The 14,639-nt window shown below is 46.2% G+C and overlaps 1 protein-coding gene across 2 annotated transcripts in view; it reads left to right on the top strand.

The window, feature by feature from the left end:
• Positions 1–3,277, top strand: part of DPYSL2 (dihydropyrimidinase like 2) — a 47,712-nt gene extending 44,435 nt beyond the window's left edge. For both annotated transcript variants that reach the window (XM_082072499.1, XM_082072498.1), the window contains one exon: positions 504–3,277. In XM_082072499.1, the coding sequence (XP_081928625.1) occupies positions 504–595 (92 nt within the window). In that variant the 3' untranslated portion in view covers positions 596–3,277. The remainder of the gene's footprint in view (positions 1–503) is intronic.
• The last annotated feature ends 11,362 nt before the right edge of the window (positions 3,278–14,639 follow it).

Genomic DNA, 14,639 nt, shown 5'->3' with positions numbered 1-14,639 from the left:
CAAGGCAATGAGAGAGACTGTGGTGCGTATTTTAGCTCGGAGCTTATCCATTTAGAAAGGAGGAAGAGCAGGATAGGAGCTGTCACGCAGCCCTGGGCCGGGTGTGTGCAGAGGGCAGCTGGCACCAGCTTCAGCAGCGCTTTGCCAGCTCAGCCCAGCTGTGGCTCTGCTATGCGGCAGATTTGATTTCTCAGCGTGCCATTTCAGTGCACTACAACTATAAAAAAAGGATAAAAAAGAATCGCTAAGGGAAAACCATTCAGCCAGCTGCTATCTGCGCAGGGCTGGGTGGCTCAGATGTTTGGAGCTATTCATGCAGAACAGGTTTCAGCAGAATTAAAGCACTGTAGGCCTTTTCCTCCCAAGATGCTGCGTTTTGATGCACACCATTAAGCCTGGCCTAAGAGGACTCGATGGCTTTCAGTGCAGCCATCCTTCCTGACTCGCTCACATCAAACTCGCGGTGCATGGGGCGGACCTGACGTTGCTTTTCCTTCCCGCAGGGGCACAGATCGATGACAACATCCCCCGCCGCACGACCCAGCGCATCGTGGCGCCGCCGGGCGGACGTGCCAACATCACCAGCTTGGGCTAAGGACCGACCCCTTCTGTGCCCGCCTAGCGGACCGGGGGACGGGGGCACCGGGAGACCCTTTATTGATTCTTTTAGAGCCTGTGACAGTTACTGCGGGCAACCAGTGAGGGGGGGCTGAAGTAAGGCGCCTCTTTCAGTCCCCTCAGATTCCCTCCTCATCTTCACCAACCCCTCTCACTTTTCCCCCCCTCAGCCACTACACATTTAAGGAAATAAACCCCGTTTTGACACCTCTGACACGCAAAAGTAAATGTAAAGAGGATGTTTGAGATATGTGGCCTCTGTCCCATTCAGCATCTTTCTTTTAATAAAGGAAGGACAAAGTGAATTTCCCGGGAGCTGCCTTTAAGACACACACACAAAAAAAAAAGGAATAAAGAAATAATAAATGTTTAAAATAGCTTTTTTTTTTTTTTAAATGTCAAGCAGAAGAGTAGTTCAAGGGTTTAAAACTGGATATTCCGTAGGGTTCTGTGTTCCAGCAGAATAGCTAGAGAAGCGCAGAGGGCCACCCATCCCGCCTGTGTCACCATCCCCACCGCCCCTGAGGCCGCTGAGTAGCTGTGCTGCCAGGAGAGGAGCAGGACCCAGCACTAGGAGCTGGCAAAGCCGCCGGCTGAGCTAGAATCCTTGGGGACTTCGGTTCTGTTGGTTTTTTCCATTATTTTTTATTATTCCTTCTGGATTTTGCTGCAAATTAGGTCCTTGAGGATATTTTTGGTTCTTCACGTTTGTGTGTGTGTGTTTTTAATATGTTTGTATCATTGTGTTTACGAAGCCTTATCTCAGAACTGGGGGATCTCCCCGTTCTTCTCGGTCCTTCCCAAACCTCATCCAAGTGACAGACTCCTGCCCGTGTCACTGTCCCCCTGGTACTTGGGGTGTTCCTGGCTTGCATCGTTCCAGCCAGCACTTGCCACTTAACTGCAACAGGAGGTCGCGGAGCAGGTTCATAAGCTATGATCTTCACTTCACTTCACTACTAGGTCTTGAGCTGGTGCAAACAAAGGGCTGGATACCAGCTGAGGAGCTGGGATGGAATCCCTTGAGAAGTTTTTAGCAGTTAGTTTGTCTTTCATTCCTGGAGGTGGAAATCGATGAGCAGGGGGCCAAGCGCAAAGAGCAATATGTTGCTTGAAAGGTTTCTATAGCAGCCACGTTCCCCCTTCCTGGCCATCGATGAATGGTTATTTAAAACTTTATGAGAGTTTATCTTTAGCTCCCATTGAAAGGCCGATCAGTTGAGCGTGTGCCTGAGCATCTGTGGCGATTCCAGCTCAAGTCCAGATGCCCAGCTGTTGGAGCTGGGAGCCTCAGAGCAACAGGGTCAACAGCAGCTGAGAATCTCTCGTACATGGCGCGAATTTCAGTCGCTCGTTCCTTCAGGAATCTGCCTTTGTGCAAATATTCGTGAGGACGCCTGGTGATTCCCCACCCTCCTCAGATTTGAGAAACCAGAGGCCACGAGTGATCTTGAAATGAATTTAGGAGCTTCTCCCACTGTCAGTGGGATCTGGGCGTTTAAGTGTCTTCGAGGGCTGAAGGTCTTTTATCCTTTAGGCTCATGATTTTCAGGGCATGGAGAATAAACCTGTGCCATTAGGTTCCCGCTCAGCTGGAGGGCTCAATGGTCCCACGAACTCGGCCTGTCCTTAGCACGGAGCTTTTCAGCCGGGGTTCTGCCCCGTGCCGCCCGCTGTCCGTACACCCTGCCACTTGGCTGCATCTTCTGCTGTCTCTTCTATTTGTACTTTGCCATGTACATCGACCTCGTTTTTCCATGTTTGTATTTTCTTAAATGGTGTTTACAGGTTCTTTTAGGGAAAAAAAAAACAACTATATGAAGGCTTTTAAGAAACAAATACCAAATTTGTTGATATGAAGTATCAATGCTGGGATTCGCAAAGGATCTGGAAGCTCTGTAGGTACCCAAACCCTCCCAGCTTCAGCACCTCATTCCTTTAGGCCCTTTTGGATACCGAAGTAAGAAAAACATTGCCATATTCATCCAAGCATTTTGCATTTAGGTTTAACTCTTGGGTCTTTTAGTTTTGCATAAAAGAGTTTGCACTTTGTTTGTTAAGTAATCCGTGAACTTAATATATATTGCAGCTATTTGAACGAGTTGGGGAGAAAAAGAAAGAATTGCAGATCCGTTTCAATTCTCCGAAACACTTGCAGCTCTTCAGTATTCACTTAAGTCTTCCTTTTTTTTCCTTCACTGACTCATGATGACTTTTGAGTTTTAATTTGTTCTTCAAAAGCAAAAAAAAAATCACAAAAAAAGCTTTTTGCAGGCTATGTAAGCATGTTTTTTCCTGTGAGAGCTCGTCCGCTTTGTGTCTGTTTAATGAATGTCATATGTAAATGCTTAAAGAAAAAACAAGACGATGAGTTAATTAATTAACCGCAGTGACTTGAAGCTCTAAAAATAAAAAAAGAAGTAGGATTTAATACTAGCTGGATTTAACCCTTGGATTTGTGATTGTGAACCATGAGTGGAGGAGCTGTAAGTGCTAAAGCTGATCATGTGTGTAGACAAAAAGAAGTACTGATATTTGACCATTGTCTCAATGGCAAAAAATCCCCCACCCCAACCCCAAGTCTTGTGTTTTATTCCTTAAGAACTCTGTGTTATATTACCATGGGAACTCCTAATAAAGACAAAATGTTGTTGTTTCACTAGGTGCATCTGTGTCTCAAGGCGATACGTGTTCTGTGTAAGCGCGTACCGGGGCCTTCAGCAGATAAAACCTGTCTGAGCTGGGATCTCGGTGCTGATGCAGGTGATGGTAGTGCCCTGTAGGAGCAAAATGCACAGGATTCCTTGGAAGACGGTGATGCTAAAGAGGATTCAATGGTCCAGGCATCATTTCCTTTAGAGAAAAGCGAGCTGCTTCTCAGGGCGGTTCTCTGTTTAAAACAGTATTTGCCGAAGCAGAGACATCTGCCCAAGAAGTCCTGGCTCCGCATTGCTGGAGAAATGCGAGCAGAAGAAGGTAAAACTATTGGTATAGCCCTCAGCTGTCCAATGTGTTTGCACTTGGATCCTCCTAATGGTGGCACAGAATGGGAGAGAAAGTACAGCTGTAAATAGGAGCCCCGCGCATGGGGAGTGTGGCTGGAGAACTGCCCGTGAAGCTCGTGGTGGTGCTGGTTGGGTTTTACCGCGTGGCAGGGACACAGTGAGACGGCAGCGGGTCCTGGGAAGGGCTTGGGAAGGGGCAGCGTTGCTGTTGGCTGCTCAGCCTGTTGGTTGCTGCATCCCTGCATCCTCCCGAGCATCCCCCGCGGTGATCTGCCCCCGAATCCCAGCACAGCTGCACTTTGCAGCTGGTTTTGCAATGATGTTACGTTCTTGTTCCCCATTTGAACCAGCCCAAAGGTTTAGGTGCTCGGTGAAATGCAATTAGCTTTCCCCACACAGCTTTAAACCTGGCACCGCCATCCAGTGGGAGGTTCGAAGAGGGTTTATTTTCTGCCTGTTCAGAAGGGGCAACGCTCATCCACTGATTAAAAGATTTCTGGTCAATGTGGGGATCCTGGCTCTGTCACCAATGACACGCAGTTATTTGGCTACTGGCAACTTAAATTAGATACTAGCATATATGCAATCAAATCCCATAGGAGCAGGGCTAGGGGGTCACTGTATATAGGATTTATTAGCTTGTCCCAACAATATCACAGCAAAAGATACATTCAACCTAAAGCACTGGGGTTTAGTTAACATCTGCAGAGCATCCATTTATCTTTATTTTATTATTATTTCTTCCTCCAATGTCTAAATTGGAAAGAGAGAAACCTCTTCCCCAGGAAATCAGTTCCAGGGACTCCGTGAACGTGGTCCGTGCTGGAACAGGCCAAAAAATAACACCTGAAGCATATAGAAGGTTTTGAGATCAGAAAGAAATAACAGCCAGATCTAAACTTAACATGTACTGAGGAACGGAGCCAGCGAGAAATGTCAGGAAGATGTTCAGGTCAGTGGGGCAGTGCTGTTCTGCTGCTACAGAAGAGCATATGAATATCTGTATTTTATCAACGCATTAATCCAGGTAATTCCTCACGCTGACAGCAATGAGGCCCAGCTCGTGGCTCGTTAGTTATGTGCTGATTTGGTTCCATGCAGGCCTTCCATTGACTGGTCTGTGGCTGCATTTCTAAGACTCAGTATAGATTTAATCTGACCCTAATGTTGATACACGATTAATGGCTAAAAGGCAAAGAAAGTCAACGATGAATTTGAACAGTAGCTGGCAGCTCATGAGGAGAGCTGGGTTACCAGCTGAGGACAACGTGTCTTGATTTATTCCTTAGTGGAAGGATTTTAAAAGCCAAGGCTTCTCTGACCGAGGGCTCATTCATATCTATAACTATATTTATATATATATAAGCACATGGACATGTGCCTCTGTCCAACCCAACCGGTTTTGCAGCAGACAAGGATTAATTTGCACCATTTTGCATGTGCCACAAGCTCAAACCAGCGTTTCTGCAGCTTAATACCTTCCACCACGGTAATTGGAGGGTGTCTGAGCGCACAGACCCCCAGGGCTCCTGGGCAATATGGACCCAGTTGCTTTGCACTTCAAAAGAACCCACTTGGGTCACCCTTGGTGTGCGTTACCAGAACCGCCACCATCGCAGGGGCCGGGAACATGGTGTTACGCCCCTAACTAAGGTACTAAATATGACTCTAGATAGGTTGCGCGTGGCAAAAATCCTGTTAATTAATACTAAGTTTAATTAACTTAAATTTCCCAAGATTTATATGACTCTAAAAATTAAAGCTTTTACTACTTTTAGCTGCTTGCTCTGTACAGATGGAAGCGTCAGAACCGCTTTTCACCCCTTTTTTTTAGCACAAAAGGTGAAGGTTGAGCTCTCTGCCATTAGGTGGCAGCAGGACTCGTTTAAATGAAAATGCCAAAGTCCCTTGAGGCACATGGGTCGTTTGAAGAATGATGTAGGATGTAATAAATGTAGAACATGCACAGGACTTATGATTACTGTGACAGAGAGATGACGCATATATATAGCCTATTATATTAATATATTGGATAGTATTTCAATGTTTCAAAGATATGAACCATTTGAGTGTATTCTGTTACAGTTTAAGCCTAACAAGACACCCTCCTATAATAAAATATGTCGAACTCTTTCAGCTCTTAGCCCAGGAAATCATCCAGTAGGTTTTTTGACAATGACTGGATAAATTGCTACCCCAGCTCTCGTTTCTGTCATTCTTAGTCATATTCTAAGTCCAAAAAGAAAATCCCTACCCCAGAGATCATTCTGCTCGTTAAAACCACCGAGGATTTGCTCGTTTCCACAAGAGGGCACCAGACACTCGTCTTTAAGCTGAATTTCTCTTAGTTTCATGACGCTTTTTCTCCCTCTTATTTGCATTTGCTTCTTCCGCAAACAGATGTGGACCTGCTTAAATACGAAGTGCACAGGGCTTGGCATTTGTATATCTGTGACATGCTTTTACAGGTTCTTACACAAGGCCCCTTAGGGTCATGGTTTAGTGCCAGATTTAGGCTGTGGTTGGACGTGGTGGTCCTGAGGGTCTCTTCCAAACAGATTTAGTGATTCTATGATTCCATGACAAACGTGCTTCCAGCTCACCGTGGACAGGACTCAGCACCCCCAGTGAGCCCTTTACTGAGTATTTTTGCATGCCTGCAAAATCAAATGCCACAAAAGCACAAGTGAGTAAACTTGACCTGAAAACGGGCAGGGAAAGGACCTCTTTTCCCTGAGCTACCATTGATTTACTGTGATGAGAGTTTTAATCAAGCCCTTGTACCTTTAAGCCATAAGTTATTAGAGGAGAGCGGGGACAGGACTTGCTGACACCCTGAGCTTTCAAGATTATTAATCAAAAATGTGGTATTGGAGGAGGGTTTGTTTTTTGGGTTTGGGGTGGGTTTTTTTTGCAGGCACCGCTAAGCTGCCAAATAATGTCAGATGGTAGAGAACAATATAAATCCCCCATAGAGATCTATAAATAACAGCCATAAGCGTGCCTCATGAATTACTCCGAGGGTTATTTTCTCCTACCCACATACCCTCCCTCACATTCAAATTCAATTTTATTCATTCTGTTCCTCACCCATGTGGGAAGCTGGGGTAGGAAGCACTAAAAGGACAAGGCTGGAGCTCAACAGGGGTGATTTCCAGTGTAACAGGCACAATCATTTGTCCCCAAAGATGCCGCAGCCTCCCAGTTCAAGGTCTTGAAGGGACGGAATATTTCTGATTTAGGCTCTTGAGAAGGGCAAACAGAAGGTTTAAAACAAGCAAAACACGAGCTAAACAGTGACAATGGAGGTGAAAGGTCCTCCCAGCGTCTCAAAATAACTCAGTGGGACAGCCAGAACTCCAGAGAGACTGTTTTTGTTTAACGGTGTCGTTTCAAGAGGCGAGAACCAGCCCAATGGGAGGAGCAAGACACAGATGGGAGATGCTGCGCGATACCTCAGAAAGGGCAATTCTTGTCCAGCCCGTGCCTAAGCCAAGGTGTGGTTTTAAGTGGTCTCTACTTATATGTAAACATTGCCACGTATAAAAATGATTAATTGGCAGATTAGAAACGTGGCCCCAAAAGGTATTGTTCTCTGTGCTGAAAGACGAGCCCGGCCAAGGATTTACAGCCCAAGCGTCTTATTGCCATAGTAGGGCTGTGCTTGCAGGCGAGGTTATTATGGTGAATGTTAATGATGACTGCATCTGGGCAAGAGCCTCTCCATCACCTCTCGCTGTCGCTGCCTCTTCCGTAGCTATGGAAATGGCACCTTCTGTTCAGCTGCTGCTTCTGATTGAAATTCAAGCGGAGAGGGCTGGGGAAGCAAAGCCAGGGGACAAACACAGCTGGTGAGGCGAGCAGCACCGAAAGAGCGAGGCTGCTGTGTACCTGTTCAGCTTGCAGAGCCAGGTAAAGACAGTTGTGTTGCCTCCCATGGTTTCGGCTGCTGATTAAAACCCTTCACTTGTTTTCATCTCTCTAAGTCCATTCTTTGCAAGAATAATAGCAGCTTCATGGCAGATTTCAAAGGTGTGTCATACAACATCTTCTAGCACTGATTTTGTGGAACTGCCTCTGGATTCAATGACTGGAATAAAGAAAGGGGCTCCTGCGGTATGTGTAAGAAAAGAATCACAACTTGGTTATTATCAATTCATGCTATTACCGTGGCACGGTGGTAGTAGAGGAGCATCCTGCCAAAACTGGGGCTCTGCATTGTCTGAGGCAAACACGACCGTGTGGAGCATTCATACTGAAGGTGGATAAAGGGGGTGTGTTATTGCCTATGTTGCTCTTCATCTAAAAGCCGGAGAACAGAGATCCAGAGTGATGAAGTGAGTTCTGCAGGAACTGGAACCAGGAGATGAGTCGATGTGCTGATCCCAGCCCAGCGCTGGGCTGCCGAGCGCAGGTCGAGTGGCTGCTCTAACATTTAAGTCTGACTCCCCAGCCTAAACTTGGTTCCTCTGCTGTGTCTCCCGAAGCACAAGGTCAAAGGCACACGGGGCAGCCCGATCTGGAGGGCTATGGGAGCTTTGGCCTTGTGAATGGGGTGACACCTCCTCGCTGGGCGACACACAGAGTCAACACCTCATTTTGACAAATGCACAAAGAAACAGAGGCTGGAGCTGTTCCACGGATCTCATCCTCCGGAAGCTTTGAAGGCACAACAACATCCTTTTACTGTTGAAATCCTGGGTAAATATTGAATTATCTGCCCGGTCTCAGCACAAGTCGATTCCCCACGTTCGAAAGCAGCATATGCTGTCAGCCTTGTGCTCCCAATGTAGCAGAGCACAGTCTCGCGGGGTCGGGAGCGTGTCCCCAGAGCGCTGCCTTGCTGGCTTCCTTGTCACCTCATTGCTCGGCCATAGCTCTGGAGATGGGTTTAGCTCAGACACACCTGGATCAACACTCAAATTAAAGGTCCAACCCTATCAATTTGCAGATAATGGGATATATCATGCCCGAACCATTAAAGGGCAACCGTGCGTCCCAGCGGGGTAATTTGGGTTGACATGAACGATATGGCAGAAATACCGAGTCTCTTTAGGTGGAGATGACAGAGCACCAGTGTCTCTGCTGAGGCTGCGCACTGGCACTGGGAAAGCACCTGTGCGGAAAACTGTCCTTTAATTATAAGTATAAAGTTAATTCTGACCTGCCCCTTGCCAGTGCGCCACTCTGACACTTGTGGCTTGGTAAAGTTAAGCCTGTGCTCAGGGTTCAGCCTTGGGGGGACTGGGCCTTACTGGGGAAGCCCAACCCAGCTTTCCTTCAGGGAAAGCACGGGTCTGATTCTTATGTTCGCAAGACATGACTTATGACTTGACCGTTCCCCAAAGTGCTAGAATCAATATTTTAGGAAGCACCCTTGCTGGGAAACTCAGAGCAGACTTATTTTCCTTTATTTGTTTTCAGCTGTGAATCCAGCAGTGGTAATGGGTTCTCCAGGCCTCGGGATGTCATTAAGGTGTTTTTTCACCATCACTAGACTGCACCAGCATAGACTGGGTGATCTATGGATTTGACCAACTGCTTAGATGTGAGAAGTTTTGTATTGTAACCAACCTAGGCCCAAAAGGCGTATGTTCAGATCTATTTAATTTGTATAAATCTTTCTGTTTTCTTTTAGTAGAGCTACTTGGGAGTCATATCAGATTCTGATTGCAGTGTTCCTGTTTTCAGTATTCCTGCATAACCAGGCTGGGTTTGGGTCTGAGATTAGGATGTATAAATCATCCTTGGCATGGAAAGAGTTAGAATGAGCTTCACAGGCTGGTAATTGAGATCAGATTCTGGCTTATAGTATCTTCTCTCTCCAACTCTGGCTAAACAATTGTGCTGGGAACTTCAGCTAGAACGGATCAGCTCAAAATAATTCTGAACAGTTTGTTTTTTCAGTTAGACAGTGCAGATAGAGAGACACCCCTATGAATAATAATGAGTCTTTTCCCTGCTAAAATCATCGCTTTCCCTCCTCCAGATTTCACTCATCTCCACATTAGCGCCCAGGGCATCACCTGTTTAGTGGACAGCAATGAGTCACCCGGGCGAGTGTTCTGGCAGCCCCGCAGGTCGGGAGACGACGCAGTAGTGGAGACAGAGGGAACATTGTGCCTTCCCGAGGACTGGATCCAGGTGGGCGGTGAGCGATCCTCAGCGTCAGCGTAGGTGCTCTGAGAAACATGCCATGCTAAAAAATCAGGGGGAAACAACGTGCCATGGCAGAGGGGCCTTTTCAGTTCATCCCACGCTGCAGCCACACATCTGGCGTTGGACTGTTCCTTTAGTGTGCGTTGCTGCACATGCCATGATCTTACAGTGCCTGTAGGACCACTTCAGGTTCCATTTATAGGAGTGGAAAGAATATATTTTGGGATTCATGTTATTGCACAAATGACTTAGCCAGCAGCTTCTTGCCTCAATAGAAAGAATAAGGAGAACAGCCCCAAAGGTGCTACTTAGAGCTCAAATAGAACCCTAGGGCCGATTTGTGATTCCATCTGTTCAATCATCATTTAAAGCCTTTTTCTCCATGGACCAGGCGAGGGGGAAACGTTTCTCTCCCAGGACAAGCTGCAACAAGCCTAAGAGTCCTCCTTGCCCTGTGCTGAGTAGGAAGAGTCTCTACTAATTCACTTGGGGATGCCTGCACTGAAGGTGCTTGAAATTGGTGCCATGCGTATGTCTGCTTTTGGCCTTGGGGCTGCCTTCGTGCCTCAGTTTACCTCCCGTAAAAGAGAAATACAATTCTGAGCACCTTTGTACGCAGCTTGCAGTTCTCCTGATTAAAGCTGTCACACAGAAACTATTTTCTTAGGTTAAATATGCTTAATGTTTATTCTTATACCAGAGCAATAAATCAGATCCTCAGAAGCAAAAGAACCCCAACAAACAAACCCTTGGGCTCAAAATTTTTCAGCTCAGATCCGTTTTCCTCTCTCTTCTGATGGTTCAGTGTTGATTTCAGCAACAAAGGGTGTATCCTTTACCACCAAACCGCTCCGTGTTTCTCCAACATTAAAGAATTACTGAGTAGAGCAGTTCCCTTAACCCTGACATGGTCTATGAACCCTCAGAGCATCCTGAGCAGACCCAGGGCTGCAGTGGGAGGAACCCAGTGGCAACAGGGGCCCTGTGGTCTTTTGGGCAACCGTCTTAGTGGTTTGCTGGCAAGGAGCCTTGATTAAACACGCGTGTATGGATGGTGCTGAGTTTTATTGGGCACGGCCTTCCGATGTGATGAACAATGGAGAACTCATTAGCACAGCTCTGAAAAATCCTCCTCTGGCCCCGCTTTGTGCAGCCAAACTAATGAAATCTGGAAACAGCAGAGGGGAACAATTAACAAACAGGTTTTTGCTACTCTGGTGCTAACAGACACTCTCTGTTACTGCAGACTTCACCCTTCCCACCACAGTGTTTGGTGAGGCTTTTTATCATTATTTTCCTTTCTTTTTCTTTCCGTAATGCAGCTCTAAAGCAGTTTTTGCTGGTAGTTTGTTTCTAGAGAAAGCAACAGCCACCAGAGGGCAAGAGTCGCCCATCCTGCGCTGCAGAAACCTCTCCCTGCAGCCATCCCCTGTTAAAAACAGGCTGAGCCCAACTCAGATCAATGAGAGCACTCCCAGCCATGTCAGTGGTCTTTGGATTTGGTCCTAGAGTTCTTTCAGTGTTAAAGAAAAATCCCCAACAAAACCAGCAAGATGTTTTATATAAACTTAGAAACAAGATTTTATAAACTGCAAAAAGCCCCTGGCATTTATACTCTTTGGGTTTCACTGTAACTTGTCACTTGGATGTTAAATGGTCCTCTTTATTTATAATAAGTTTATCTCTTAAATACCCATGTTATGAACAAGCCACAGCAACAGAGGGGATGCAATCCAAACCCCTGCAACTTTTGTTTGAAATCTTCTTGGTGTTGTAATAGGGTTATCAGTGCTCGTTAACGCTCACATTAAAAAGTAAATGCCTATAAGGCAGATTTAGGCCATAATTCAGCAGAGTATGTTGGCAGCGCTTGGCTATAGGCACGGTACCCGCTCACTGCAGTGGGAACCGATGAAGCCTGAGGTTTGAAATCCTGATCTTCTTCATAGATGAAAACCCACAGTCCTAATCCCAGAGGCCAGATCTGCACACAGCACCCGTGACAAGCAGAAGGGAGCGATGGACGTGACCCCAACCACACAATTCGCATCTCCTCACATGAGAAGAACTAGATTCAGTTTTCTCCTGACTGTATCTGAACCTATATTTTCCATAAGTGTAAATGTAAAAAGCTCCTGGGTTCAACACACTAAATCCCTCGCTGACCCGTTGTATGAAGGGCACGTTTTCTAATTTTAAAGCTGAAAAAATGGACATTAAAAATCTTTCATAGGCTATAGACAGCATCTCAAAGTGGCCCAACTCCTCCAAGGAAGGGCAACAGGAATTGTATATTAAATTCAGTGGGTAAAGAGCTTGGGCCAATGCAAAATGCTTAGAAAAAAATATCCCCAATAATGTTTATAAAGCCCTTTCACGTTCTCTGCTGAAAGATGCTATTGAAGTGCACAGTGTTGGCTGGAAGTTTTCCCTCCCTCCTACCGCACTGTTTCTAGGCAAATATCTTGCCCTTTTGAATAATACGGTGTGGAGTGAAAAGATAAACTCCTGTAATTACGCCTTCCCTGACCGTGGCTGTGCTGAAAAGACAAACTGCCTCCTTCAGCATTACTGCTCGCAGGAAAATTGGACCTGAAGCGTACGTGGGAAGATTAGACTGACTTGAAACCATCTCTCCTCACCCCGTGGTTCTTGAGGATGCTACAGCAGGGTGTAAAGCCAGTTCGGAAGAGCCCTGGGGACCACCAAGACCTTGTTTCCACAGGGAAACTCATCATCTACACCATGTAGTAGAGGTGAGGAGGACTCTGGGGGTGGAGGAGGAATCGCTACCAGTTTATCAAGAAAGCAGGAACGAGGAATGTGCCCAAACTCTCAACACAAAGACCTGTGTTGAAGTCTTTGCTTCCAGAAGGTTCCCCAGTGAGCCCATGTGGCCACCTCACCGCCTGGTCCCGCTGGCCAACGTACGTATGGTGGTCACCAAAGGCCAAGGGCTGGAAACGCGCTGGTTACCCTGGCCACCCGCTGTTTTGTGCAGACATTATTTCACCCCTCGGGGCTGCCAAAACTCACGCTAGCACTGAAACTACATCATTTGAACACCAAAAGAGCTTAGGAGAAAGCTGAGGAACATCGGAGAAGATAATATTAGCACGTCTCCCAGTTTGGAAGTGCAGTTTGCTGCCCCAGATCAGGGGAGAGTGGAAACTCCTATTTTGAGAAAAACCTCTTGGCATCAGGCCTGCCCTAGGAGTTCAATTTAGAACTAAGGCGAACTGAGATGCCATAGTCATGGATCTGCGTTTGCTCTGGGCCAGAAATTATTCACCCACCGGCTTTGTGTTGCATTGAAGTGTTCCCAGTGACCAGCCCTCACCATGGGAGGATGCAAGAGTGACTGAGCCTGACATCCAAAGGGAGAGAAAATCACCTAAAGCCCTAAGAGAGGAAGGGAAGAGCTTCCTTTCTGGCTTGAGAATCAATGAGCTAACGACATTTCACTGGGAACCTTCAGTAGAGACAGCGAGGACACAAGTGTCGGGCTGAAACATAAGGAGATCCTACCAGCAAAGTGCCCTTCTCGTGCTGCCTCCCTTCTCCAAAGAGCTTTGATTCATTAGGTACAAGGAATGAGTTGTCAGGCTACATCCAGGCCCGGCTCTGGCTGCTGCAGTTCTCTCTGCATCAACCTGCAGTTTAAGAATAAAGAGGAAAATAAAATGCTTCTTCTTATGAGAAGAGACGGTCTGAAAGAATGAAATATCTGCCAGCAAAATGATTTGTGCCTTTGTGCACTTAGGGAGAAGACAAGCGTTTGCAGTTTTGTAGCTAGCAAAGACCCTTAGATTCCTAAATATTAAGTCTTTTTTTAAGCTATGATTCTCTGGTTAGTTCTTCATTCCTTCCGGGATCAGGCTGAAGAGTTTGAGGCTGGACTATCACATTCTTTAAACGCTCATTTAGTCTTATTAAAAGCCTTTCAGAGATGGAGAACGTAACACGTTGCTTGGTAATCTGTCCTGATGGTGTTTTGCTCTCACCAATTCAAAACAATGCATCCGGTTTCTAATTCTTCTTCCAGACACCAGCTTTTTAAATGAAGCGGAAGGATCATCTCGGTTCCTTCAGAGATCGTAGCGGTCCCAAGGAGAATGGAAATCCCGTTGCTGGATCGTGCTGCTGATGCTGAGCTGTTCTCAAGCTGCGGGGTTGAAAGCAGCTGGGTAATATTAATATTACAGATCTGAAAGGCAGGTTCCTTTTTATTTGCTTGTCTTACAAACTTCTGATTCTGGCTTGATTCTTTTGCCTTCGAATCATTCCAGCCTTGTCATTTACTGTATTCTCTCTTCTAAATTTAGAGTGTTATTCTGTTTCATAAGAAATGCTAATATCCCTTAGGTTAAGAATAATTAGATGTTAATTTTCAAAGCCTGAAAGGAAATTATACCTCTAATTCGTCATTTAGAGTAAAATACCTGGTTTAAAAGGCATGCACGGCTACATTACACAAAGGCCTAGCCATTTTTTTTCTTAAACAAAAATTAACCTCAATACGAATTAAGATGATAGAACTCTAGTTAGATTAATGACACCAATTAGGCTAATGCGGTTCTAAAGAGTTCATGGGAGAAGAATGCAGAAGATCAGCAGAAATCCCCCAGCTGTACATTGCTGTACCGGCTCCTGCATTCAGCATTAACCCGTTTACAGCAGCTGAACACGTACCCCGCTGACAAATTGCTCACAAAAAACCCCAAAACGCCTCACGAGCGGGGTTTGCTCTGGTGGAATAAGCAAAATGAACCCGAAAGGATGTGGGGAACCCCAGCTTTGCTTTCAAACTTGCAGCCCACGAGGTGGCAAAGCTGCACCGAACACGCCGCAACAGCC

The sequence above is a fragment of the Streptopelia decaocto genome, assembly GCF_964273445.1.
Source record: "Streptopelia decaocto genome assembly, chromosome: 25".
In the NCBI taxonomy this organism is placed as follows: Eukaryota; Metazoa; Chordata; class Aves; order Columbiformes; family Columbidae; genus Streptopelia; species Streptopelia decaocto.
This window is presented reverse-complemented; position numbering and strand designations above follow the sequence as displayed.